At 44.8% G+C, this 26260-nt stretch overlaps 1 protein-coding gene across 4 annotated transcripts in view; it reads left to right on the top strand.

Moving 5' to 3' along the window:
* The window catches only part of FRMD3 (FERM domain containing 3), a 286342-nt gene that overhangs the window by 216248 nt on the left and 43834 nt on the right, over nucleotides 1-26260 (top strand). For all 4 annotated transcript variants that reach the window (XR_006737691.1, XM_045562209.1, XM_045562210.1 and 1 more), the window contains exons 7-12: nucleotides 8680-8767; nucleotides 10367-10455; nucleotides 13770-13833; nucleotides 14650-14738; nucleotides 24187-24261; nucleotides 24562-24630. Coding sequence is in view for 3 of the 4 variants with exons in the window: in XM_045562209.1 (XP_045418165.1) it covers nucleotides 8680-8767; nucleotides 10367-10455; nucleotides 13770-13833; nucleotides 14650-14738; nucleotides 24187-24261; nucleotides 24562-24630 (474 nt within the window). In the remaining variant the exon portion in view is untranslated. The remainder of the gene's footprint in view (nucleotides 1-8679; nucleotides 8768-10366; nucleotides 10456-13769; nucleotides 13834-14649; nucleotides 14739-24186; nucleotides 24262-24561; nucleotides 24631-26260) is intronic.

Below are 26260 nucleotides of genomic sequence, written 5' to 3'. Positions count from 1 at the left end.
TTACACTGGTGCCATTCGCAGCACCCAGGACTCGCAAGCCGGCAATGCCTTCTCTGCAGGGCAGTGCAGCTGCACAGACTCTAGTCAGAGGCCTGCTGCAGTGGGGGGGCCTGCCGCATTGCAGTATCCTCGGGGGAAGCGTGGAGCCGGGGCTCTTCTCCTCTTTCCCTTTCCCACATGTGGGCGCCTTCCCTAATTACCTCCAGTCCTGCTGAGCAGCTCATCACTTCTGTCTTCTTCACTTCACTCCCACCTCCTCTCCGTGGATCCCCAGGGCTCTCGCTCAGATGACTGATGCAAAGGTGGGCATCTCTGCACCACTTTTGATCTTCCCAGTGAGAGTGGTGTTGTGCAGGCTGCTTTTAGTCCGCCGTCGTGGCCTTCCTCCTTCAGCTAGTCTCACCTTCCTCTCATCACCAGTTCATCAGGTTTGTCATTAGAGGCAAAGACATCTGCATTAATGTCAGTCTTAGGTCATCAGCTTTTACATATTCAAAAAGCTCAACTGGCGGTAAAGTGGTTTTGATGAAGTATATTCCTTCGCCTCAAGGAGCAGAAAAATATTCAGTTAACCACCGCTGTAGTGATCCAGTGCAGTGAGGTTTGTGCTGGAAGCAACAGTGCTGCAATATCTTTTACAAAGAGTAATTTTCTCTATTTCTCAAAACTCACATACTTTGTAAATCATGTGCCATGGCTTCCCAGTGAGGAGTTATAGTTTAAAAAATGTCTAGCTTTCTAGAAATAAATGTCCTGCCATGAAAAATTTCCTCTACCTGTGCTTCTGATGAATAGGTCACAAGGGCCCTCTTACGACACGCTTTTGTCAGTTTTGAGAAGAGTGTTTATTGTGTAAAAGGAAGATGGGAAATGTCCAATTATTTTACAGCCCCAATCTCTCTTAAGATGTACTTTCTGTCATCTCTCTTTCCTCTCCCTGTGTCCTTCCGCTTCCTAAGCCCCTTCTAAATGCCTAAAATCTCACTCCCCAACAGGGTATCAAATCCATTGCATTTTCTGTTACTATTTGGTATAACACCCATTTTAGGAATGGGAAGATGAAGCCATTTGGCATCACATGCTTTTCCTGTAAAAGCTAAATCCTTGCATTATGTGTCCTAGAATCAGGGACATTTCTAGGGAGGGAGGGGCCCAGGGCATGTAGTGGGCACACTCGAGCCATTAACATTTTTTATACAGGTGAAATCTGGCTAAAGTGTCTTGAAGGGGGAAAGAGCAACGTCCCCAGTGTGCAATGTGGCTCTGAAGAAGGAGGGAAGGGTTGCATTGAAAGTAGAGCCAGCCATTACTTAACACATTCTCTAATCACCTTGACATGTGATTCTAACTTATGCATAGGGTCAAAGACCCTTTGAACTTTCAATGAGACTATAACAGTGCATTTATTCATCCATCCTTCCATCCATCCACAGTTCATCCAGACATCCATGCACCTTTCTATCTATCCATTCATACAACAAATAATTATTGAGGGACAGCTTTGCATGGGGCCCTGTAGCAGTGTGGAATGGCCTAGCCCAGATTTTCCACTGCTTCAGCCCCAAGCTGGGGTCCCCTTCATCATCCCCATGGCCTCATGTTTTGAAAGATTTTATCTACATAATGACATTCACGAAGCAACAATTAATTTGCTTCCTAATTTTTAATAGTCAAAGAGCTACAACTACCACTCAGAGTCTTTAGTCAAAGACTATCAAGAGGTCACTAGCTAACAGCAAAGAAATTTGACACCCAGTGGTTATGCTTGAGGGATCCGTGGAGTCCAAGGCGAGGGTTATAAAACGACAGTCCTCAGTCTACACATTGACCAAGATGTATGTACTTTGGGCCAAGTAATTGTTTAAAAAATGTAATCAGTTGCCATATAGTTCCAGCTTTGCTTGCAACGAGGGGATTCGATCACATTATGCTCTGACTTCCGTGTGGCAATACTCTGCAGCAGTGGCTCTTTGAAAGAGTCACTTGCTTTCTGAATTGCCACCATCCCTGCTCAGCCAATTTACCTTTTGCCTCCATTGGTATTGTGTTTGCAGCCACCATCTTTTACAGTTGAGGAAACAGAGTTCTGAGAAATTAACTTACCCAAGGCTACACAATTGGGAAGCAATAGAACTTGACCTGAGTTTTCATGCACTGTGCTCTAACATCTGTCTAAATTGCTGCTCTCCTATAAGCCTTGTCTCTGCGTGGCCCCAGGGCATCACTACTGTCTCCCTTGTGGCATGGCAGTTACCCAAATTTGCAGTGTTTTATCTAATGTTCTGCACAGAGATGGTCCCTAATAATCCCCCAGGGGTTTGAAAGAGATAATGCCCCTCTCTAAGTAAAAGTTGGGAATGACAGACTGGGGACTCTCTCTTCCTTCCTGTTTAGGACATAGAAAGGCATGAAACATTGATCTCTCCTAACACTGAAATAGTACCAACAAGCTGGAAAAACTGTAAAATCATATTTCTTGAGCCCATCTGAGGATACAAAGAAATATAAACATACTAAAATCCAGAATGTCCTTCCTAGAAGAAGAGTTGTTTCCATTTCTGGTGGAATGATGGGAGGAGGACCTGTTCTTAAAATTCTGAATGGGATACAGCTCAATTTGCAGGTGTTCAGGTATAAAGGTCAAAGGGCATTTGACCCGCCCCCCCCCCAACTGGCAATTGCTGCTGTGGTAGGTAACTTCAATCTGCTAGTTACATCATTCTGTTAGATAGGCTGCCAGAATTTTCAGCTCTGAATTACCAAGGTAGGCTCAAGTGAATCAACAATTTATGCAGATATATCTCATTCATTCTGATGGTATAAAGATACATAATAACAGCCTGCTGCAGCCACGGAACAAAGCCAGAGACATTATTTAAAAAGAAAGAGAGAAAAAGGAATCCATTTATCTTTGTGAACAAAACCATTATGTAATAATGACCTAATGGCTTATTAATTTTATTTTTCAACTGTTTTAACAAACACTGTAATGAGACAGATAATCTCTTTATGAATCTCAATAAGATTGTTCTGGTGAATGTTAAGACAACATTTAAAACTTTCAGACTAATTTTAAAACAGAATGATATTTCACATAAAAAGCCATAGGTGGGGGTAAGGGCAGCTAGCCAGGCCATTCACCAGCAGGAGGTGCGATTCCTCTGAGGCACTCCAGACCTTCAGCCAGGGCATCGTGGCCCTTGCCCAGATGGCAGGGGACAGGACAACAGGGAGGAGAAAGATCTGAAGTCCAGAGATGCAGGGATGGGACTGAAGAGCACGGGAGTCTCCCTGTAGCACCCAAAGTCTGCAGCCACGCTGTAAAGCATAGACAGCCCTCCGGAGTCTCACAGGTGCTAAGGTCCCAAGCCCTGCTGAAGGGCAAGTCCTGAAAGCATTCCCAAACATTTGAAGCTAGTAGTGAGGAAAATATAAAGTTGCAACAAAGCTAATACAAGTGAAGTTGCAACCAAGTTGCAGCAAAACGTAATCTAACCCAAATTGATAATTTTACTTTTCAGAGTTAGGAGACCATTATATTGGTCCTAGAGTTTGTAGATCCAAATGGGTCAGAGGGAACCAAACCCACGCCCTTGCCCGCCACCTGTGCTCAGAGCAGTCCGGGTCATTGCTGGCAAGATCCCGACCTCATTCCAAAATGAATGTCCACTAATAATTTGCATTTGTTCTTGGGATGCTGTGTGGGTGTCCTTGTACTCTATGTAATGGTTTGCTAAAGGAAGATCATTAAAAGAGAGATGGTTCCTCTTTGGCTAAATGTACTCAAGATTGGCAGAAGGGAGAGATATAGCTCAATACATAATTGCTTGACCTCACTTAATTTATTAGAAAAGTCTATCTTTGGAGAATTGTTAGCTCTTAAAAAAGAATTCAACTAATCACTGGTCTTTGCCTCTAAATGTCTCATTAGAGACACTGTTAATCTGAGCAGAACATTTCCTGGTGCAAGATTTAGAGGATAGAAAATCATTATTTTCCATTACCAGAGATTTTGCCAGACACAAATGCCCAGTGGGAGATTCAAGGGAGAAAAAAGACCCGACATTTCTATTTAATTGATCTTCATGACTTCCTGAAAGATGGATCATTAAATGGCTTCTTCCTTGGTGAGTTGAGGGCCTCAGGAGTCTCCGGTGCTATGAGGGTCCCTGCCTTTCTCTTTTAGTTCTGATCTTTTTGCTTTCTTGGAGTGTTTGCGGTTTTCCCTGTGTGTAACTTTTCCCATTAAGCCTTTTAACTGAGTAGCCAGTGGAGGTCTGCAGTCAAACCCTTTGCTTTGTGATGAATATCTTGACATCCTTCCTCCTACTTCCTCTCCGCTAGCATTTCTAACTTCAGTCATGTGCAGGGGCTAACGAAACAACAAACGCTATTCTGATGGTGAGGACAGAACATGCCATGTGCCAGGCACTGCTCTGACTACTTTATGTTTGTCACCTGCTTATTCTTTGTACCATACCTTGGAGGTAGGTACTATTTTTACCTTGGTTTTGCAGAAACCAACAGACGTGGATCCTGTGGTTTCCTATTTCTGTGTTCTGGTCCCAGCTCAAGGTTCAGCAAACCTTCTCTGTACTAGGCCAGCTTTCATAGTAAATATTTTAAGCTTTGCAGAACATGCAGTCTAAGTTGTGACTGCTCAATTTTTCCATTGTAGCATGACAGCATCCATAGACAATACGCAGACAAATGGGTGTGACTGTGCTCCATTACAATTTTATTTATGGACACCAAAATGTGAATGTCATATTATTTTCGTGGATCATGAAATATTATTATTTTTTGATTGCTTTAAACCATGTACAAATGTAAAAACCATTCTTAGCTTGGGGGCTGTACAAAATTAGGCAGCAGTCCAGAGCTGACCTGCAGGCTTAAGTTTTAGATTTAAATGGAGCCATCTCTGCTCTCTTATCAGATCTAAATACCAGTCACTCGGAATGAATGGCTTTATCATTGATCAGACGCAATTTTTAGAATTTGAAAAAGTTTTTTTAATAAGAAAACGGTGGAAACCATGTAATTTTGAAATGCTGTGCCATGGTATCCAGGAGAGCAGGCAGATGGCTCTTGACCATAAAATGTTGGTAATGATGTTGGTAAAAGCCCTGAAAAGCACTTTGGAACCAGGTCAACTTGCATTTGCACTTACTAGCCATGGAACCTTGAGCAAGTTATTTTTGTCTTTGAGTGTCAGAATCCTCATCTATAAAATGAAGATAAGAATTCTTCCTTTATGAATAGTAAGTGAAAAATATGTATGTTGCTTGGCAGTCTAAAATCTCATCTGCTGCTTGGGTCTAGTAAAAGATACCTCTGCATGTGGATCTGTTATATTCCTGCCCAATACTGTCAGTTCAGGGGTCCTTTTATAGACTGCATAATATTTCATCCAGTGAAATATTAAAAAGACAAAAATTATTTCTTTTTTAATCATTACAAAACATATAATACACGAAAGCGACTATAACAGAGCATATGCAATGTATGTATGATTTAAAGATTAATTGAAAAAAACACCCGTGACCTTCTACCTCTGCTTAGGAATGAGAACATCCCCAGCTGCTCTGAAGTCTCCTATGTCCCCCTCCTAGACCACCCTCCTCCCTCCCCCCATAGGTACACTCTTCTGAATTTTGAGTTAGTTATTCTCTTGTTTTGCTTTTATAAATGTCCTTCATATATATGTATCAGTAAACAATGTATTGCTTTACTTTTGTCTATTTTGACTTTCATATAGGTGGACTCATACTCTATTCTTGCATCTTATTTTTTCCTTATCAGCATTATATTTCTGAGGTTCTTCCGCGTTGCTGTGCACAGCCACGGGTCTTCATTTTCACTTCTCTATAATTGAATTTCTATTGTATGAACATGCCATATTTTATGTATCCATTGTCCTGTTGCTGGACATTTCCAGGTTTTTGCTATTACAAAGTTACCATGGCTTCTTGAATAATTCTCTCTAGTTTAGTTACAAACCTAAGTGTGGAATTTGCTGGGCCATAGAGTTTGCACAACTCTAACTTTTCTAGGAAATGTCAGTGTGTTTGCTAAAAGGGTTGCTCCAGCTTACATGCATACCGACAGTAGATGAGGGTTCCCAGTGCTTCATATTCTTTTTTTCATTCTTTTTCCTTTTTTATTAAACTCTTCAAAGTTGAAGTATAACACAGAGTCAGAAAAGTGTACAAAGCGTAAGTGTAAAGCTCAATGAATTATCACAAGGCAAGCACATATGTGACCACCACTCAGGTCCAATAGACAATTGGCAATGCCTCTGAAGCCCTCGTCATGCACTTCCCTCTTCCCCAAAGGTAATCACATCTCTGACCTTTAACACTTTTGTTATGCTCATTTTGGAAAGCCATAGAAATGGAATATACAGTGTGTATGCATTTATGTCTGGTGTCTCAGTCCATTTGTGTTTCTATAACTGAATATCAGAGGCTGGGGGATTTATAAAGGAAAGAAATTTATTTCTGACAGTTCTGGAGGCTGAGAAGTTCAAGGTCAAGGAGCTGCATCTGGTGAGGGCCTTCTTGCTGATGGGGACTCTCTGCAGAGCCCAGAGGGCTCAGGGCGGCACATGGTGGGACGGCCTGCACACGCCAGACTGAATCTATTCATGAAGGCAGAGCCCTTATGACTCAGTTACCTCTTAATACTGTTACACTGGGGGTTAGGTTTCAACGTGTAGGAGGGGACAAATACTAATCATAGCATCTGGATTGTTTTGTTCAATTTTATTTTTTGTGATATTCATACATCTTGTTGTATATAGCTTTAATTCATTTATTTTCATGGCTGAGATATCACCGGAAGACAGGAAACAGTGGGGATCCAGGCCAAACCCACACACAGGGTAGGAGTGGTTCTGGGAGCTTTGGGCAATGGATAAAATTGGGCAACTGCATTTGGAGCAATTGGGCAACTGTGACCCCTTCCTTTGGTTTGCTTGTCCTGAGTCATGGGCAGCAGCCGGCTTAAGCTGGAGGTACCCTGCGTGTGGGCAACACCCAGAAGGAGCTAGAACTTCAGCCTAAAATCAAGTTACTGATACACACTCTTTCCATGTGGCACGTCCCACCCTTCCCTACAACCTCTGGGGGCTGCTGTGTTAAACAGATACCTCAAACATAAAGATGAGCGTCCAACCAAGAAGCACCAAACACTTAAGGAAAGAACACCTCCATGAATGAGAGACTCTTAGCGCACTCAAGGACCTTCACCAAGGAGCAGCGTGGATGGAGCCGGCAGGATTGGACCTTAATAGAAAGGATGTGGTCATCTTCAGAGGGAAAAGAGGAATTTATGTCCCTGAAATACGAACAGCCTTCTATTTCAAGATCCACATAGATATTACATCGGAAATTAAATATTTGGCATTTTAAAAAACTTATAAATGAGATGAAAAGCGGAATGCACACAGCTGATGAAGAAATCAGCAAGCTGCACGACTGAATGAAGAAATAATTCAGAATGTGGTACCAAAGGACAGAGATATAAAGAATGAAATAAAGGTTAAAAGACATGGAGAACAGACCTAGAAGTTTCAAAATCCATTTGCTAAGGCCTCTCAAAGGAGAGGAGAGAGAGTGGTTGGGAGTGAGGGAGGAGGTGGGAAGGGAGAGAAGGAATCAAGAAATGATCAAGGAAAGACATGAGTGGTTGGGTTAAAACGGTCCACACTGTGGTGATCATGGTGAATAAATAAAGATGTTCCGTAGACGTATCCGGGCAAAATTTCAGTGCACTAAGGGTAAAGAAAAGATCTTGCAAGGCTTTAGGGAGAAGGCAGAGGGGATGCTGCTTTGATCTGGAGGTGTGAGGACTCTTCCCTGTCTTGAGGGGTGGGGCGGGGGCATCCGTCTCTGGGGAGGAGCTTGGGTGGAGGTAGATTTAATACTGCAATATAATTTTACATTTTGAAAATAAAAATGTATTTCTGTTGTTTCCCATAGCAAACTCTTCTTGCTTGTTAAAATTATATAATTATGCTTGGTGAATGATTCAGATTCTCTAAAATATATGCAGGATATCAATGTCAGTCAAAGTGGGGTCTTCGAAAGGTTGCACAATCCTGGTTTAGAAGTTAGCCCTGAACCGGCTTCCCGGTCATCTGTATTTGTAAGCTTTTTCCCCTTGAGGCCAAGACCTTGTTTACCACCCTGGAGGACAGTGCTAGGACGAGTGGTGGGGATTTCCTTTAGAAATCCAGGGCTTTCCACGGAGGGGTTGACAATTCTTTTTGCGCAGATGGCTCGTTGACGGGGTGACAGGATCGCACATTTTCTACCCTGAGCGAGATGGCATGCCACTTACCCTGGATAATCTTTTTAAATGAGTAGGAAAGAACAGATGCTGAGTTTTATTTCATATTAAGATTGAATTTGCAAGGACCTACTTATTGGTTACTCGATAACCTTGATTAACTGTACCGGTCACCAGAGTGCGTGTGGGTTTATTGTGGAACTCAGATTCCTAAGTAAAGGACTCCTCCTGGTGAGAAATAAGGCTTAGTTTTACTGATTACTGTTTATGTAAGGGTTTTTCTCTTTATTTATTTAATTTAGAATATTGTGTTTTATTGAAGGAAAGGACTCCATGTTTCCATCATTTTCCATTTTAACTTCAATTTTTCCTGTGTGATTTTAGAGGTCAGAGCCCACCAGTTGCTGAATTTAACTTACTCCTGAAAGCTCACACTTTGGAAACCTACGGGGTGGATCCTCACCCATGCAAGGTAACTGCCCTTCACTGCGGGTCACTGTATAATGATTGTTTTGCCCGAAAGAGAATTAATTGGTGTGCAGGCCTGGCAGAATCCTCTTAGGAATTTTCTACAACCTGACCCCCAGCCCCTACTTGGGAGGGACAACAGTGGGTTTGAGTCACATGTTTTGGCAGCTGCTTTTCTCCACTGCAGTCTTCCAATTGCTCACTAATTGCTATGTGGCAGCGACATTTTCCTAAATTAACATACATGAATTCACTCTCCAAAGTTGCAGGATCCTGACAGATTTGCTTTCAAGCCCATTGCCAGCGAGAATGTAGTCTTTAAAAATGGGAAAGTGGAAGAAAAAAAGGAAGATTTCAGATTACATTTTGGCATTAGGAGTACTTCCTTGACTCATATTATTTGACAGTATTTGTCTCCAAGGTGAAATGCAGACCCCCCATATCAGCATCACTGGGGTCTCACCCAGAGCCACTGCATCAGAATTCTAGTGGTGCCGCTGGGGAAACTGCCTTTTTGTCAAGCTCCCAAGTGATGCTTATGTGCACATTTTCCAGAAATGTTTAATGGAAGCAATGCCTCCTTTCCACTTATTAAAAATAACCAGACACCAGCCCTCATCCTAAACTAAGCACTTGTATCAACCAGGCTCTTAAACGTAAGATTCTGAGTTTTCCTGGAACATTTCTTTATTCAGATTGGACCAGCTAATAGTATTTGGCAAAGCACGAGGCTTGTAGCTCTCAGCACAGGATGCTCATTGGAAGCACCTCGGGACCTTCATGAACACCTGCTGCCCAGAACACACCCCACCAATTACATCAGGATCTGTGGGGATGGAGACCAGGCTCCCCAGATGATTCCAACCTGCAGCCAAGGTGGAGAGTCCATGGTGCCTGGTCATATTGGCATTTGCATCCTCTTATTCTAGCTACGCAATTGGTTTTGGAATATTTGCCAGCTGCCCCTTCCTAGTAATGGCTTGTTTATTCCATTTAGTGAATTAGCTTTTACGCAGAAGTTTGAGCTTCTCTATTTATTTTATTTATTATTTGGAGACTGACTTGCTCTTTTTGTTGTTGTTATTCCTTTTTCTTCACTTATCTATGAGATGCTTAGTTTTCCTGATCTAGGCTGGAACCACAGTAGGCTTTTCTGGAGATGTTTTTATACTGAAATTGCTAGAAATCCTGTGTAGGGTTGCATCAAGTTAGACGAGATACTCAGGGCTTTGGTTTCGTGACATTAGAGGGCTGTTGGCACCAAGGACAGCTTGTTCACATTGCAAAGCAGATCTGGGACACAGGCAGCCCCGCGTGACACTTGGCAGTAGACAGCATGATCTGGGACTAATCTATATTTTTCCAGGCGGTCCCTCAAGGGGCAGAAGGTCCCTTCCTAAAAGGGAAAAGCTACATAATCTTGGACCCCACCAAGATTTTGGAAGGCCTACTCTTAGAAATTCCATCTCAGAAACTTAGTTTATTGCTACAATCATTGGAATTAATCTGAAATTAACCTGAGTGAGGATCAATAAGTATATATCATTTATCATTTATTTTATTTTCCTTAATCCAAACAATGTTTCCTTCCATTGTTTTTCAGGATTCAACAGGCACAACAACATTTTTAGGATTCACTGCGGCCGGCTTTGTGGTATTCCAGGGAAATAAGAGAATCCATTTGATAAAATGGTGAGTACCTCTTTGGAGAACTAGCTTATCATTTATCCTAATCTTGTTTCCCCTCCTCCCCTGTTTGGCTTTTTTGGGACTTGTCAGGTAGAATGCCTAGCCCTGGAGCGTCATCGTGAAGGGATTTATCACGTATAAATGCAACTCAGTCTGGGTTGCCTTTAGTGGGGAATTGGATTTGTCAAGCTGAGGGGTCAATTTAGGAGACCTGGGCTCAGGCCTGTGCCTTCACCAAGAGAAGGTGTCAGTGTCACCAATAGCTTCTACTGCTCTGGCCAAAGAGGGGACTCAGGGTGGGTCAGGGCAGGGTACAGGTGAGTTCTCAGGACCCACTCTCCCCTTCTCACTTCTCTCCACCCTCCTCTTCTGTTGAACCCTTGGTGCAAACTCACCCTTTGTTATCCAATGCATCAGTGGAGACGCTTTGGGCAAAAAGTAACAGGAATGGCTACTCACAATGGCTTGCGCATAAGAGGAGTGATCAGCTCACAAAGCAAAAGCAAGCAGTTCCATGGTCTGTTAACTTAATTGCCCAACAACACCATGAAAGGTTTAGATTCCATTTTCTTCTCCGCCAATCCAGGGTGGTGGCTTTTGTCCCCAGGCTTGTGTGCTCCCCACAGCAATGTCCAGAGCCTGGAGGACAGGAACGCCTTCCATGTGTCTCCTTTTAAAATAAGAATAACTTTTTCAGAAGCCTGGTAGGAGACTTCCTATATCTAATTGGACAGAACTGGGTCACATGTGCCTACTTAAACCAGCCCTTGCGGAGAGGAATGGGAACGGCATGCCTGGGCTGATTGGATCAAGACCCATCCCCTGGCGCTGGGAAGAGCACAATCTGCATGCACTCCCGACCTTGAGGAAGGATAAGGTTTAGGTTGTGTCAGTAAGAAGGTGGGAGGCTGGAGCCAGGTAGGTGACCAGCTCGCTGCGTCTAATCAAGGGACACGACGGCCTTGATAAAGAGTGAGGAAGGCTGAACATCGTGAGCGCAGAGGAATACTGTAGAGGCTTAGTCTTGTTCATGCCTCAGCTTGACTCAGTTCCCTCTTTGGTGGCCCCTGACAGGCTTGTCACCCCTGTGGCTTACTGGCCGGTGGGCTCACTCCGAAGACCCCATGGGTCTGAGGTTCGTCTTGACAGGCCAGTGGGCATCCTTGGTCCTGGAGGGGAAATGCCCTCTTGCACTTACCTGAACTTCAGCTTCGTGGTTCTGACAGCTTCCCGATATCTCCCAGCACCTGTTTATCAAATCCCTTCCCTTTCTCTGCACCTGCCTTCCTTTCAAGCCTTCTCTACTACGTTAGCATCAGCTGGCTAATGTATACTCCACCCCCTACATCTTCTGCTGTCCTTTAGGATCAGCCCTCCTTCCCTAAGACCCCAATTTTTCTAAATAGCTTCCTGGCTTCCTTTCCTCTCTATCATTGCCTTTCACTCCATTCATACTTACTTTTTTTTTTTTTTTTTGAGAGAGAGAGGGTCTCACTTTGTCACCTGGGCTAGAGTACAGTGGCATCATCACAACTCACTGCAACCTTGGTCTCCTGGGCTCAAGTGATCCTCCTGCCTCAGCCTCCTGAGTAGCTGGGACTACAGGCATGCACCACCACACCTGGCTAATTTTTCTATTTTTTTGTAGAGACGGGGGTATTACTCTTGCTCTGGCTGGTCTCAAACTCCTGGCCTCAAGTGATCCTCCCACTTCGGCCTCCCAGAATGCTAGGATTATAGGTGTGAGCCACCACATCCAACCAAAATCAATTCATACTTTCAGTCTCCACCTGTGCCCACTTGTTCTCTTCTTCCACAATTAACATTCTCAAAACTCTTATTTCTCTTTAATATATCATTGAACTTCTGGCATCTTGGTGTACAGATCTGTAAAATGGGTATCAGGTATATCTGGCTGCCTTGTCGGGGGTGGGAGAAGGAGAAGGGAGGAAACAAATGAAATAGTGTGTGAGAGAGAGCTTTGTAAATCTGGCGTGATTTGTGAACTATAAAGTGCAATTTACATGGAGCATGCTGGTGTTATCCAGTGTTCTTCTCTGGATTTTCAGTACCTTGCAAAGAAGCACCAATGCCAATCACCTTCAGTCCATTCCACAACACTTTCCCTAGGGATTCCTACTGACTTTGGGGAGCGTGGGTGATTTGGGGACTTCCCCATCCTACACGAGGACTGCAAAAGGCTTGGGGGTCCTGAAGGATGTTAGACCCTCAGGTTTTTGAGTTGGTTGAACCCTGGAGTAGTTGGGTTAGAACCTGGTGCATCTCAGTGCAGATTAATTGCAAATCTCTCTCCTCATTAGGTCTCATTTTCTTCCTGGGTGCACTGAAGAGTGGAGGTGGATAATGTCTGGGCCATTTGTTTCTGGGTTCTGCATCTTGTCTGCAGCTTAGTGTTCCTAGTGCAGTGCTGATGCACACTCCACCCTTCTTGGCTTTTGCTTAGGCACGTGTATTGTAATAGCCGTGTTACTAAAACAAATTGAATCCTAGTTTTTGCTTTTTAAAAAAAATCCATTGAACTTTGTCACTCTCACAAATCCTCTACCTAGGTTAAAAGAGATTATTAATGTGACCTCGCTCTTCTTTTTCTCCGAGGAAAAGCACAGGGGCCTGCATCACTATGCTAGGAGTTAGATCAAAGGAATAAAAATAGAATTCTCTCCTCTCTTTGCACGTATCTTCCTGTGCCAGGGTCTACATTTCAGGCAGGTTATCACTGGGCAGCTCCTTACAATGAAACCTAAAGTCACTATTTTGACCTCAATTTGTCATTCTTCAAGTTATTCTCACCAGTTTGAACTTCTCAGTGTATAAAAACAATTCTTTTGTTGACAGGGAGAACAGGAATGAAAATTTTGCAGGTGGCGGATGTGCTTCTTGGAGACGGATGTGGAAGGATGAGAAAGTCAGATACTGTGAATCTATATCATTTCATTAACAGAATCTGAAATAACCACCTTCTTCCTACCTTGCTAAGTGGGCTGGCCGGTTAATGTTGTTTTGGTCATTAATATTCATGAACACTCTAGAGCTATTTGGAAGAAAGATGCAGCCTAACTGTAAAAAATGGCATAAATAATTCTGAGCTGTCTATGGATCCTCTCTTGGGAAGAAAATTGCTGTATAATTCACTTGGGGCTTTTTGCTGCTCATCAGACCTTCACCGATGATAAGATAATACGTTGTTTCTTGCAGTCTGCTTGGCATTTGTGAGTCAGTGGATTCCTATGGGAAAGCCAGGTATCTTGGTTTGCCGCCACTTTTTTTCTTCTCATCCAGACATTTTCTTTCCTTAGGCCAGATGTCTGCAAATTGAAGTTTGAAGGGAAGACATTCTACGTGATTGGCACCCAGAAGGAGGTCAGATACTGCTTTTCTAACTACCTGTTGTGTGTGCATGAGAGATTCAAGATAAAATATACCTTCAGTATTGTGGCACCCAAAGACCATGATTTTGAAGTGTGCGATGATAATGGAAGCTATATGCTAAAAACGTTTTAGAGGTAAACAGTGGTTTTGTACATTTAAGACTAAAGTCAGTGAGCAATGCTGACTGTGTACAAAATAGACTGGGATAGACTTGAGAATAAAAGACGGAAACTCTGCCTACGTTTTTTTTTTTTTGCTAAGATACAGATATATGAAACAAATGAAGAATACTTGCAAAGCTAAATATCAACCAGTGCTTGTTAGAGTGTTATAAACAGAGTCCATTAAGTCCTGAGAGTTACCAGATATAGGTCGTGGGTTCACCAGGGAATGCATTTGGGAGGGGGCCATTACCAAATGTTCAGCCTCACAGCCAGCTCTAGAAGTTTGCAGATTTTCTTGATCCCAGTTTTCAGCTCAAGTATGGTCATTCAAGGATGGCAAATAAGTTTTTAGACTAATCCAAGTCTCATAGAGAGGTAGATGATGCCTGGAGTATTGAGGAGAGGGATTGTGAGGCGGCTTTTTATCAGAAACAGGACCTAGATAGATTAGTGATGTCTGCAAAGGGTGAGAGAATGGGGGAATATCTTTCAACATCACTTTAAAGAACATTGTAATGTGCTTGGTTCCTTCAAATTGGTGTGGTTGGAGGCAGGATACAAATAGGGAAATACCTGAGGAAAAACCATGAAAAATGTAAACTGAATTTAACATGCCCTTTCTGGTCTTGTTATTTTTTGTTAGAAAAAAGCCATGTTGGCATTCCATACTTCAACACCAGCTGCCTGCAAGCATCTTTGGAAATGTGGGGTGGAGAACCAGGCCTTTTATAAGTAAGTAGCTTTTATTCCGTTAATCATAGGTTTTAAAAGCACCCACGGAACTCCTTATGTATTGCAAATGGCTGCATTTTCATTTCTTTTAATATAGTCCTTTTTTACTATATTTAAGTGAATTAAAAATTTGGTGCATTGTTCAGGGTGACTCCCAACCATAGACCAAGTGCTGAGCTCTATGTTAGGTGTTTCCCAAAGAGTTGCTGTGGGCTAGTGTTGTGTGTGTGTGTGTGTGTGTGTGTGTGTGTGTGTTTCAAATTGCTACTTCCATGAAATATGTCACAGAATCAGTTTTTGTTTGGGCACCTGCCCCCAGAAGCAGACCTTGAGGTAGACAGCTTGTGTGAGATGCAGTCAGTGGATATGCCGGCAGGGGAGTGAGCAAGCCAGGCGGGGAGGCATGCAATACAGGGGGCGCTATTGAGCAGGTCATCGCCGTAGGCAGCTGGGCTCAGCTGTGCTGGGGAGCTCTGAGAGACTGTAACAGGCCTCAGAGTTCTCTCCCTCATGGGCAAAGTGGGGACGCTGTTTCCCTACCAATTCTCCATTCATTTTGGTTGAGGGCTTCTTTGAAAGGCAGAGTTGATACTCTCTGGTACTTCTGGCTTACTCTGAGTGTGGGTCGAATGTGCTCTCACAATCAGACAAAGAGGCCTTTGGCAGAGAATCACATATGTTCCTAGCAAGAAGACTTCGGTACGTAGAAAGGGTGGGACGCTGTTGGAGTCTAGGATCACAGACAGTGGCTGCTGGACAGGACTTCAGAAACCAACCTGAAAGCTTTTAGGTTTCAAAAGAAGTTCAAAGTGAGGATCCGTTGTGGAGTCCCACCTTCTCTACAAGAACTGCTTGTTGACTCGGGGAGCAGTGGTGATGGGCACAGTCAAGGACCTAACCCAGGTCACCAGCACTGTCCACCTCTGGACCCCATCCAGGTGGCTTTTGGTCAGTTTCCCCTCTGGACTGATATTCTTTCTTGCTCATCAGACTCATCTCACTGAGAATGCTGAGTCTCTGAACTTCCTGGGCCATCAGGAGAACGATGGGTTGGATAATGATTTTTAAACCCAGTTGCATCCACAGAACACTTTCCTTTAAACTGAAGTATAAGCAAAGCCCAGAATGTAAAAGAGATAAAGATAGAGAAGTTGTGGCTTCTGGATGGGATTGGAAATTGAAGACCTTTCACCCCTTGCTCGTTGCTCTTCAGGAGTTTGGGTGACCAGTTGTCCAGTTTGCACTGAGAGTCCCATGTCCCAGGAAACCCCTCAGTCCTGGGCAAACCAAGGAGCGTAATTTGAAACCCCCTGGGGGAGATGACCCGTGAAACGCTGTGCTTCTAGGAATGACAGGAAAGGGTGATGTGCATCAGCAGAGCTTCCCACGGCCGTCACCACCTCAAGGCCTTGTGAGCCTCCTGCAATGTTTGCGTAAAAAAAAGGATAAAAAAAAAGGTAAAAAAAAAGGATACCCAGTGGCCTCTGAGAAATCGGCGTGTCTAGAATGCTCCACCCACGTGAGAATTCAGAGAAGGAAACGCAGCGTTTGGTACTCTCAGTCTTCAGTGGGAACCCAAGTGGTTTTTGTTTCCCTAATTATTTTAAAAATGAAAATATAATTCACATCCCATAAAGTTCACCCTTTTAAAGTATACAATTCAGTGGCTTTTAGTATAATTTGTAAAGTTATATGACCATCACCACTATCTAATTCGAGAACGTTTTTATCAGCCCCAAAAGAAACCTTGTACCCATTAGTAGCCTCTCCCCACTCTGCTCTCTGGCCCCTGGCAGCTACCCATCTATTTTTTGTCTTTATGGATTTACATCTTCTGAACATTTTATATAAATGGAATCATAAACTATGTGGCCTTTTGTTCCTGGCTTCTTTCACCTAGCATAATGTTTCCAAAGTTTATCTATGTTGTAGCATGAATTAATACTTCATTCCTGTTTATGATTGAATGATGTTCTATTGTTTGGATAGACCATGTTTGTCTGTCCATCAGTTGATGTTCATTTGGGTTGTTCCCTTTTGTTTTAGCTGTTATGAATAATGCTGCTATGAACATTGTATATAGGTTTTTGTGTTGACAGTTCTCTTGGGTTTATACCTATGAGTGGAATTGTTGGGTCATAAGGTAATAATATATATATATATATATATATATATATATATATATATATATATATATGTATAGCTTTTTGAGGAACTGACATATTGTTTTTGGAACCTAAGCTTTTGGAACTCTTTTATTCCTCCTTTAATGAAACCATCTGGTTCCTATCAAAGTGTAACTTAGAAATATTCAGTTAGTTGTTTTCAATGAATATTTTCTCACAAATGCAGAGGTGATAAATGGAGTCAAGAAACAAGGCGACACCAAGATATATCACATGTCATATATTACTGTTGATTTTACATGCTTATCTGTGCTAGATCTGATCTCTGTCTTACTGTACATTTTACGTACATATCTGCACTCGATCTGATCTTTCTCGGGGCGGAAAGTAGATTCTGCTTTTCTTTGTATTGCCTGAAGATCCTAGGCATAGAAACCGTATTTACTGAATGAAATCAATAAGGCATGGCTCTCTCTTGTCCTCAGGCGATTTTTATTTCATGTAAGAGACCCAGAGGGAAGTGAAAATAAAATGCTAGAGGGGACGCCAGAGGAGAGGGCGAGTCTTGCTGCTGGAGCAGCTGGGAGGTGGACGACCCTTTCAGGTGGAGGAAGGACATTCCAGCCTGAGCAAGGGACCAAGGCCTCGAAGTGGAAGACACAGTGTGGGGAGCGTGAGGGTGGTTGAGGTAGGAAAAGCGGTGATGAGGGGCCAGGAGGTCTTGGGGCCGGACACAGGGGCTCAAACAGCATGGAAAGGCAGCAGAGGTGATTGCTCTTGAAGGCCCACAGGCAGCCTGGGGAGGGACGGCGAAGAACACGGACACACAGGCCTTTCTAGAGCCGCCCCCGTGAGTCCTACTTGGAAGGACTTTGGCACATCCTTGAAGATCCTGTAATGAAATCACAGGGTCCCTATCAAGGAATAACTTAGAGACATTAATTCATCATCTTTCACACATGCTATTTCATCATATGCAAGGAAGTCAGTTGGTAGATGGAGCCAAATAAATGCAAAAACAGAACTGAAAAGAGAGGGGAGAGGAAAAAACTGCAATCTGGAAAATCTGTTTTGCACATTCTGGGGTAAGCAGATTAGCTGGCAGCTAGCAAGGAGATCAGTCTGATAACTGTATCGTTGCCTAGGTCAGCTAGACATGTCAAAGAAATCCCTTCCAGTCATTTGTGGGTGCATCAGAAGACCCGGGGGTTCAGCTGTGAGCACAGACTGTATGCAGTTGACCGAGACCTTGCACCAGCACCCCTACTGTAGTTAGGCCAGGCTACCCCGCCTCTCACCTGTGGAACGGAGGGGGCTGGAACTGACCTGTGCATTTGCTTGTGTCACTGTGGCATCGTGTGATGAGTGTGGGCTTCGTATCTAAAGGGGCTCGGGTCGGGATCTCAACTCTGTCGCTTACTAGCAGTGTGGCCTCGAACAAAGCCCTTAAACTCTTTGATCCTCGTCTTTATTTTTCATCTGTGAGATGCAATTGGTAATACTCGCCTTGCAGTGTGCAGTTCTGCCAAGCACAGTAACCCATGGCTAAGTGGCAGCTGCTGCTGTGACGATTACTTCCCCCTCTGCTGATGGTGACAGTTTTTTGAGCATCAGTCAGATGCAGAGCTCAGTCCTTTGGTTTTGAAGGCTCTGAGTCTGGTAGCCGCGGGGGTGGGGCTGCCGGCTCCCTCTGCAGCTCCCACCCTGCCCCAGGCAGAGGTCCCGGCCCTGCCTCCAGCTCTGTCCCGCTGGCACTGTGTTTTCATGGTTTCAGCTGGCAGAGCAAGGCCCTGCTCTTGTTTCTTGGGTTGGGAAGAGTGGTTTTCTCCTTCCATTTTTACTTCACCTGCATGGGAGCAAGGAGGCCCCGTGGCTGCTTCCTACGAATTCCCCAGTGTGCTTTTAAGACATGAATGTGCTGCTTGGTTGTCACCTGGCCCGGGGCCACCGATCTGTTTTGAAAGCCCTGGCTCTGAGATCTGCTGCCTGGGAATGGAGCCCAGAAGCAGAAACTCTGATTTTCCTGCCTACTCTGGACCTCAGGGGATCCCCCACACAGACTTAGTCACCACTTAAGAGCTTCCTTTATGTCATGTGTTGTCTGTCGAGGTGCTGCCAACCCCAGAGCACCGGAGCTCACCGTTTCTGGGTGCTGCAAGCTCACTGGACGCATCGCAGGATTCAGGGCTCACTGATGTTTTCATTCACCGAATCTTCATCTCATACCTGCTTTATGTTGGGCACTGTGCTGGCACCGGGGACATGGTGGGAGCTGAAATGACACTGTCTGTCCCCAACTTAGTATGGAATTGTCCCTGGGGGATAAAAGCAGTTCCTACTCAATTCCTCATTTGGAATTTGGAGTGTGAGAGGAACAATAATACTATAAAAAAGAACTCAGACTCGCTTCCTAAACTAGTGCCTCTCACACTTTAATGAGCCGGTGAGTTGCCCGGATTCTGGCTCAGGAGGTCTGGGGTGGGCGTGAGATTCCACACGTCTAATAAGCTTCCAGGCCATGCTGTGCTGTGGGCCCACAGGCCACACTCTGAGTAAGGAGGTTCTAAACCAGTGGTTCTCAGTCTGGACTGCGTATTAGCATCACATGGGGGCACTTTTTAAAAATACCAGTGCTGTGAGTCCTTGGATCCTAGCCCAGACCCAATTAAGTCAGAATCTGGGGCTTCACCAAAACCTATGCACAAGTGTTCTTAGTAGCATTATGCAGAATAGCCAAAAAGTAGAAACAACCCCAATGTCCATCACCTGATGAATGGATGAATGAAATGTGGTATATCCATATAGTGGGACATTATTCAGCCATAAAAAGGACTGAAGTACTGATACCTACTGCAGTGTGGGTGGCCCTTGGAAACAGTGTACTAAGGGAAAAGAAGCCATTTACAAATGCCATGTGCTGTACGATCCTATTGATGTGAAATGTCCCAAAAAGGCACATACATAGAGACAGAAAGTAGATTAGTGGTTGCTCAGGGCTGTGGGTGAGGTGAGGAGGGGAAATGAGGAGTGACTGCCAGTGGATACAGGCGATTTCTTTCGGGGAGAATGGAAATGTTTTAGTATCAGATAGTGGTGATTAATTTTTTTGATCAATTTTTTTAAACTTTGTGAATTAAACTAAAAGCCACCGAAGTGTCCAGTCTAAAAGGGTGAACTTTATGGTATGTGCATTATATCTCAATAAAGCTGTTATTTTAAGAAAGCTGAATCTGGGATGAGGGGTCTAGGAGTTGGTTGTGCTAAAAGTTTCCCGGGTGGGGCTAACGTGCAGCCTAGGGTTGAAGGCATCGCTCTGTTCCAGTGATTCTCCCAGGAGGGTCCCTGGCCACCATCAGCACTCTGGGAACTTGTTGAAATGCAGATTCTTGGGCTCTGCCCCAGACTTGTTGAATCAGAAACTTGTGTTTTAAGAAGGCTTGCGGGTGGTTCTGTTGCTCACTGAAGTCTGAGAGCCAGCATGGCTAAAGGACTGTTTTTAAAATACTGAAATCAGACACACTTGGGTTTGCAGCCTGGTTCCTGCAGCTTCTATCATGAGACCATGGTTAAGTGACTGTCCCCTCTGTGCCTCAGTTTCCTTGTGTAAAAATGTGGATTCCTTCCTCCTAGGAGAGAGCTGTGAGCATAACATGAATTAGTATATTTAAGGTGCTTTGCATGAGGCAGGACCCATAGTAAGGGCTCAGTCATAACAAATGTTGTTATTGTCACGATGACGCCAGGAGCTCTAAACCATGATTTCAATGGGAAATTGTGTTGTTGATTCTAGAGGAATCTCTTGGAGCGTCACCCAGTGTCCACCGCCCCCCCGCCCCAGCCTCCCCTCGCACTTATCCTGACCTCCGTCCAAGTTCCCGGTATAGCAGGTGCCAGAGGAGAAATTGCAGGCCGGGGTGAGGGGAGCTGAGCTCCTGCAGAGACTGTCTGGATTTCTCCGTGCGGCTGGTGTTTGAGCATAGTCACGCTTCTGTGCTGAGCTCTTTATGCAGAGTTGGAAGTGGAGGTGGGAGAGGGCAGGAGGGAAATAAGGCAGAAGGCTGGAGGAGAGCAAACTGCTATTGTAACCAGGCTGTGAATTCATCGCTTTCTGTGAGAAGAAGACTCTCCCCGGGCTTGTGTTGATGGGAGAGTCTGGTCAACAGAGCACCTGGGGCATTTCGGCTAGAGGTAGAGCTCTTTTATTTGCTTTTGGAGTGTTCCACGTGGTTTTCTGGAACCTCTGCAATTTAGAGGATCGACTTTGGTGGCTCCATAGTGAGAAGGCAAGGAAGAGGTTTTGAAGTGGTATTAGGGAGCGAGGGAAATTTTTACACAACAGGTGCTATGCTAGGTGCTGTTGAATCATTTAATCTTGTCTAACTCTATTCAGAGTATATGAAGCAGGTATTATAACACTCTCACTCTTTGACAATACATAGAAAAACTGAGGCTCAGAAAAGCTACATGACGTGACCAAGGTCACAGAACTAGAGGCAGGTAGGGGTCTGGGCCACTGTTCTTTTTGGTGAAATGTCCTCCCTTGGGTCATCCAAGAAGAATTTGAGGACACAGAGGTTCTCAAATGCAAGCAGGCTGCCTTGGAATCACCTTAAGGTGCTTGATTAAAATACAAACCCCTCTTCAGACCTGCTGAATAAGAATCTCTAATGATCAACACTGAGAACCTGTGTTTTTACCTACTCCAGGTGTGGCTGATGCCCGGCCAGGTTTGGGAACAGGTACTGTGGCTTCAGGTACCTAGTCTGAAAGGCCCCCATTCTCTTTCCTGGTCCATTTCCTCCCCCCAGTCTTCATTTCCCAAAGGAAACAAAGTTCTTTGCTGTCTGAGCTCCCAGAGTGAACTTCCCTGTGAAAGGTCCATTAAAGATCTCAATTGAAACCTTCCAGGAGTCTACCTGGACATCTGGGAGGGCGGGGAATTGGCGGGAATGCTCTCGGGGAAAGTGTCTCCAAGCCAATCACGTGACACAAATAATCATCCAGGGCCATCAACCGCCAGAGAGAAGCAAATGCTGCTTCCTGTCCCCTCACCCTGAGCAGCCCGCTGTTGGCTTTCCCTGTGAAATGCATCTTTTGACCTATTTTTCTTCAGTCAGTCTGAGGGTTTTGGGGAGGCAGAGGAGTGCTGAGGCCACCCTCCAAGAGGCCAGTCTGGGTCTGAGGGGACGATAGTGGCCTCCTTAGGGGGCAGAAGGGTCGGAGCTACCACCTCTCCCCTCTGGCCCTGTGTGGGCAGGAGGTCAACTGACCACTGTGCAAGTGTCAGGTGTCGCTGTGTAAAATGGGCACAGTGCTGAGTTTGAATTTCAAAAACTCAATTAGGGTTCTTAATCACTTTTCTTTAGCAGACCACTTTGCCCCAAGGCTCTTTAGGAACCTAGAATAAAAACAAAACAAAACAAGACCAAAAAACCCAATAAAAATTTAGAGGCTTCTTTAAAGCTCTTTCTTCTTCCCACCTCTGAGGACTTGGGAGTAACAACCCTGCCAAGAAGATGGGAAGAGGGCAAGGGTGCTCCCGACTCCAGCAGAGGGGTGTGGGGGCCACAGCTCCTTGGGCCCAGAGCAGGCATGTGCTCAAGGGATGAGGGCCACGCAGCCAGGGCCACCTTCATGTGGCCCTCGGGGGACTGCTGTCCTCTTGATGGGTGTGGTCTGGGAGGAAGCTCTGGTCAGTGGGCTGTGCTGCCACTTCCAGGTGTCAGGCCCCTCTGAGGTATGGGTCTCATGTGGTCCTGTCTGTCCTCAGGGGCCCCATGCCATCCCCTCTGGACCCTGCCTGAGCAGGCATCCCCCCTGCCCATCCCACTCTCTCTGCTTATCACTTGTCACCACTGTGCTCTCTGTCACCACTGGCTGTTCCCAGGGACACAAGGGCAAGAGCCTTCTCTGCAAAGGATTGTTACTGTGGCTTTCACTGCTCTTTGGGTAAAGACCAAAATCCTTTGTCTTTAAGGTCAGGTCCTGCAAAATGGGACTCTGGCTACCTCTCCAGCTTTGCCTTATTTCACCCTGTGTATCTGTGCACACACTTTTCTTTCATCATTAGGAAAAGAAAAAAATAATAACAACAATAATAATAACACGGGAAAATGCACATTGGGTCTCTTTGTTCCTCAGATGCTCAGGCTTTTGTGCCTGCTGGCCCTTCTCCTGGGTGTACCCACGACCGCTCGCTGCCGCCCCACCCCTGGATCTCAGCTCAGATGTCCCTTCCTGAGGCCACCATCCCTGGCTCCCCGGGCTAGATCAGCCACATGTCTTCCCTACACTACCTTGGTGTGCAGAGCAGGGTTGGCACTCAGTAATTGCTGAGTGAATGAGGGGGCCCCGGGGTGGGGACCACTGCCTGCCCTGCATGCTCCCTGGCTCTGTGCACGTCTTTGCTCAGAATTCTATAGAGCTTCTTGGTGTGTGTGTTTAAGATTCTGTGACTGACTATTGATATTTTAAATGATCCTAAACTCCAGGGTTCTTTCTAACTTGTTGAATTTAATTGCATAAGGCTTAAAGAGACTTCCATAGAGCCATCCTCAGCTGTCACAATAATTTAGTGCCCTGTGTGCAGCCTCTGAGTAACCCAGGTTCTAGACTGCTTTTCAGAGTGTTGTTTTGTTTTTGTTTGTGAGTACGGCTCAGAGGTGCTGACCCAGTGCTTGGCTGGGCTTCCTGCTCCTCGTGTATCTTAGTCATCCACCAATGTGGATTCTTTTAAAGGGCACTGGGCCATGGTGACACAGGAGCCAGTGGCCATTCCCGTGGTGACATGGGGCCCTTGTTCCCGAGCTGGACGGTACACAGTAAGTGAATTCTTTGTAACACAGTGAGTGACCTATGTGCCGGGAAGCTGTTTTCTGCTGCAACGTGGCAAAGTCCTCAAAGTACCCCCAACACCAGTGAACTTACTGATGCCATGTCACAAAATTCCATCCTCTCTATATCTTTCAAATAGAAATTGGGGAAGAATCCCTTCTGCTCATCAATATTGCCTAGTCCTTTTTGCAGGTTGTGACCCTGCAATGAATTATGAAACCAAATATGTGAGTCATGACCAGAATTTAAAAAGAATGAAAAGCAACAACATAGAAAAGACCAGATTGTAATACATATCATGAAAATAACTATTCTTTTGTGAAACTTTTCTTTCAGTTCTGATGTGTGTGCGTGCAGATGTACACTGAGTCACAATATAAAATGTATTTTTTTCTTGCAGCCAAACTATCACATTAACATAACTCCATAGTGTGTCCTACTTGGATTTTCCAATGTAATTACCACCTGTGCTATGTTTTTTCTTAAAGGTATGCAAAATCCAGCCAGATCAAGACTGTGTCAAGCAGCAAGATATTTTTTAAAGGCAGTAGATTTCGATATAGGTGGGTACCAATGGTTCCATTTCTGTGATGGAGTAAGGGTGGGGGAAGCCATTTATTAATACATTTGAATGCTTTGCTTGTAAATAAGTGCACTTTGGCGTGTGCCTTTGTTTTAGTCTTCCTTTTCCACTCATTGCTCTTATGCTCACGGGGCACCCTCAGGCTCCATAGTAATTTTCTCCCATGGATTTCTATAGCTGGGTCAGACCACTGTGCAGTTAAAAAAAAAATGACACCAGTGCACACCTCTCCCCTTCTGCTCTGAGTGTCTGTGCAGTATGCTGTGTTTGTCTTTTGCAGTGGGAAAGTTGCCAAAGAGGTGGTGGAGGCCAGCTCCAAGATCCAGAGGGAGCCTCCTGAGGTGCACAGGTGAGCGGGTGGTCGCTGTGGGTGCCGGGTGGCGTCTGGGATGGATGGAGGGTTTTAATAGCTGGTGTTTCCAAATTCTCTATAATATGCCTGTGGGTAGTGACATAAGCATTAAATAAGGACACTCTCACTTCCCCAGAAATCTCTGTCAGACAGATTTGGCTGGGCTGTGGTGTAAGGGCATCTGGGCTCCATTTTGAGTTACTTGCCCTGTGGAGGGTCAATGATTAGGTCTAGAGTGTCACAAGCAGGGTGTGTGTGAGGTACGGCTGTACCACCTCCTTTCCAAACTCTGTCATCCCATCCTCTTAGAGCTGCTCTCCATTCCTGCCTGTGATCCTCAGACTGGGCCATTCCCACTGCCCAACTCTTTCTAGCCTTTTCCACGAGGGGAGAGGCTCACCTCTCATGGGGCCGGTTACTTCCAGGGGCCACTCAGAGTAGTCGTCATTGGTTCAAGGGTACATGTGTTCAATAAGGTGACGATATACGGTGATTCTTAGGAATTAAATATTCACTTGGCCATGGCAGACTTCATACCACCACAGTGTACACAAATCATTGTACATCTTAAACCTCGAACATGCTAAATAACTAAAGCTGAACATTTTCATCATGACACTTGCCCTTTTTTAAGGCAAGATCATCATCAGCAAAATCTTCAGGAAGTTCCCCACATGCTGTTGGTACCTGCCCTCCTTTCCCCGTCTTTGGAACCCAGAGGTGTCACCTTTGTGCTCATGTTTGTCCCGCCTCCTCCACTTCCAGGGTGGCCACATGATCTGGGTGCCTCATCACCTCGTTCTGTGGGCTTGTTGGGCAGGAGGTGGCTGTGGTCCCACAGCAATGTGGCTAAGCCAGCCTGGTGGGGGCAGCCAGAGGGCTGTTCTCTCCACGCAGGGGAGGAGAACCGTAGTGTGCACCAAGTCCTGTGCAGATGTGTACAGAGGATAATTCATTCCTGCTTTCGGGTGACCCAGTGGGGAGCTGTCACATGCAAGTTTGCAAAACCAGTCTCTCGTGCTTTAAGAAGCAGGAGAAAACTGCAGGAGAGGGAAGCCGGGAGGGCCTTGGCTGCAGGTACCTCGGGGCAATACTCTAAAGTCTCACAGCCTGCCCACCAATAAGAAAAGTCTTTTCATGGCCCCTCTTTCCTGTCCCAAATTGTGGTTATTCAATACAGCAAAAATGAAGAAGAGGGGATGATAAAACATATAATTTCAGCCCTTCCAGAGTCTTTGAGCTGGAAATGACGTCAGAGATTGCCTAGCTTGATGCTATTCTATAGACGAGGAAACTTGAGTCTCAGACACGTTAAGTGATTTATCCACAGTCCTAAATTTTTCTGGTGGCTGATCTAAGCCTGGAACTCCAGTGTCCTGCCTCTGTGTTCTGAACTCTTTTCTCTGGAGCACCCTCGAACCCTCTGGCATTCTTTTAAAAGCTGGTAGTAGAGACAGAACTATCGCATGTGATTTAGCTTGGGTTTTATTCTTCCAGCTTACAATTCAAATATTTGACCTTAAATCCTTGATGCTGGGGAAGTTCTCCTGATGGTATAAATACAAAACAGGGAATTGTTTATTTTTTGTTACCAATATACTTTCAGAGAACCATATTCCAAAAATAT

Source organism: Lemur catta, chromosome 10 (genome assembly GCF_020740605.2).
Source record: "Lemur catta isolate mLemCat1 chromosome 10, mLemCat1.pri, whole genome shotgun sequence".
Lineage (NCBI taxonomy): Eukaryota > Metazoa > Chordata > Mammalia > Primates > Lemuridae > Lemur > Lemur catta.
This window is presented reverse-complemented; position numbering and strand designations above follow the sequence as displayed.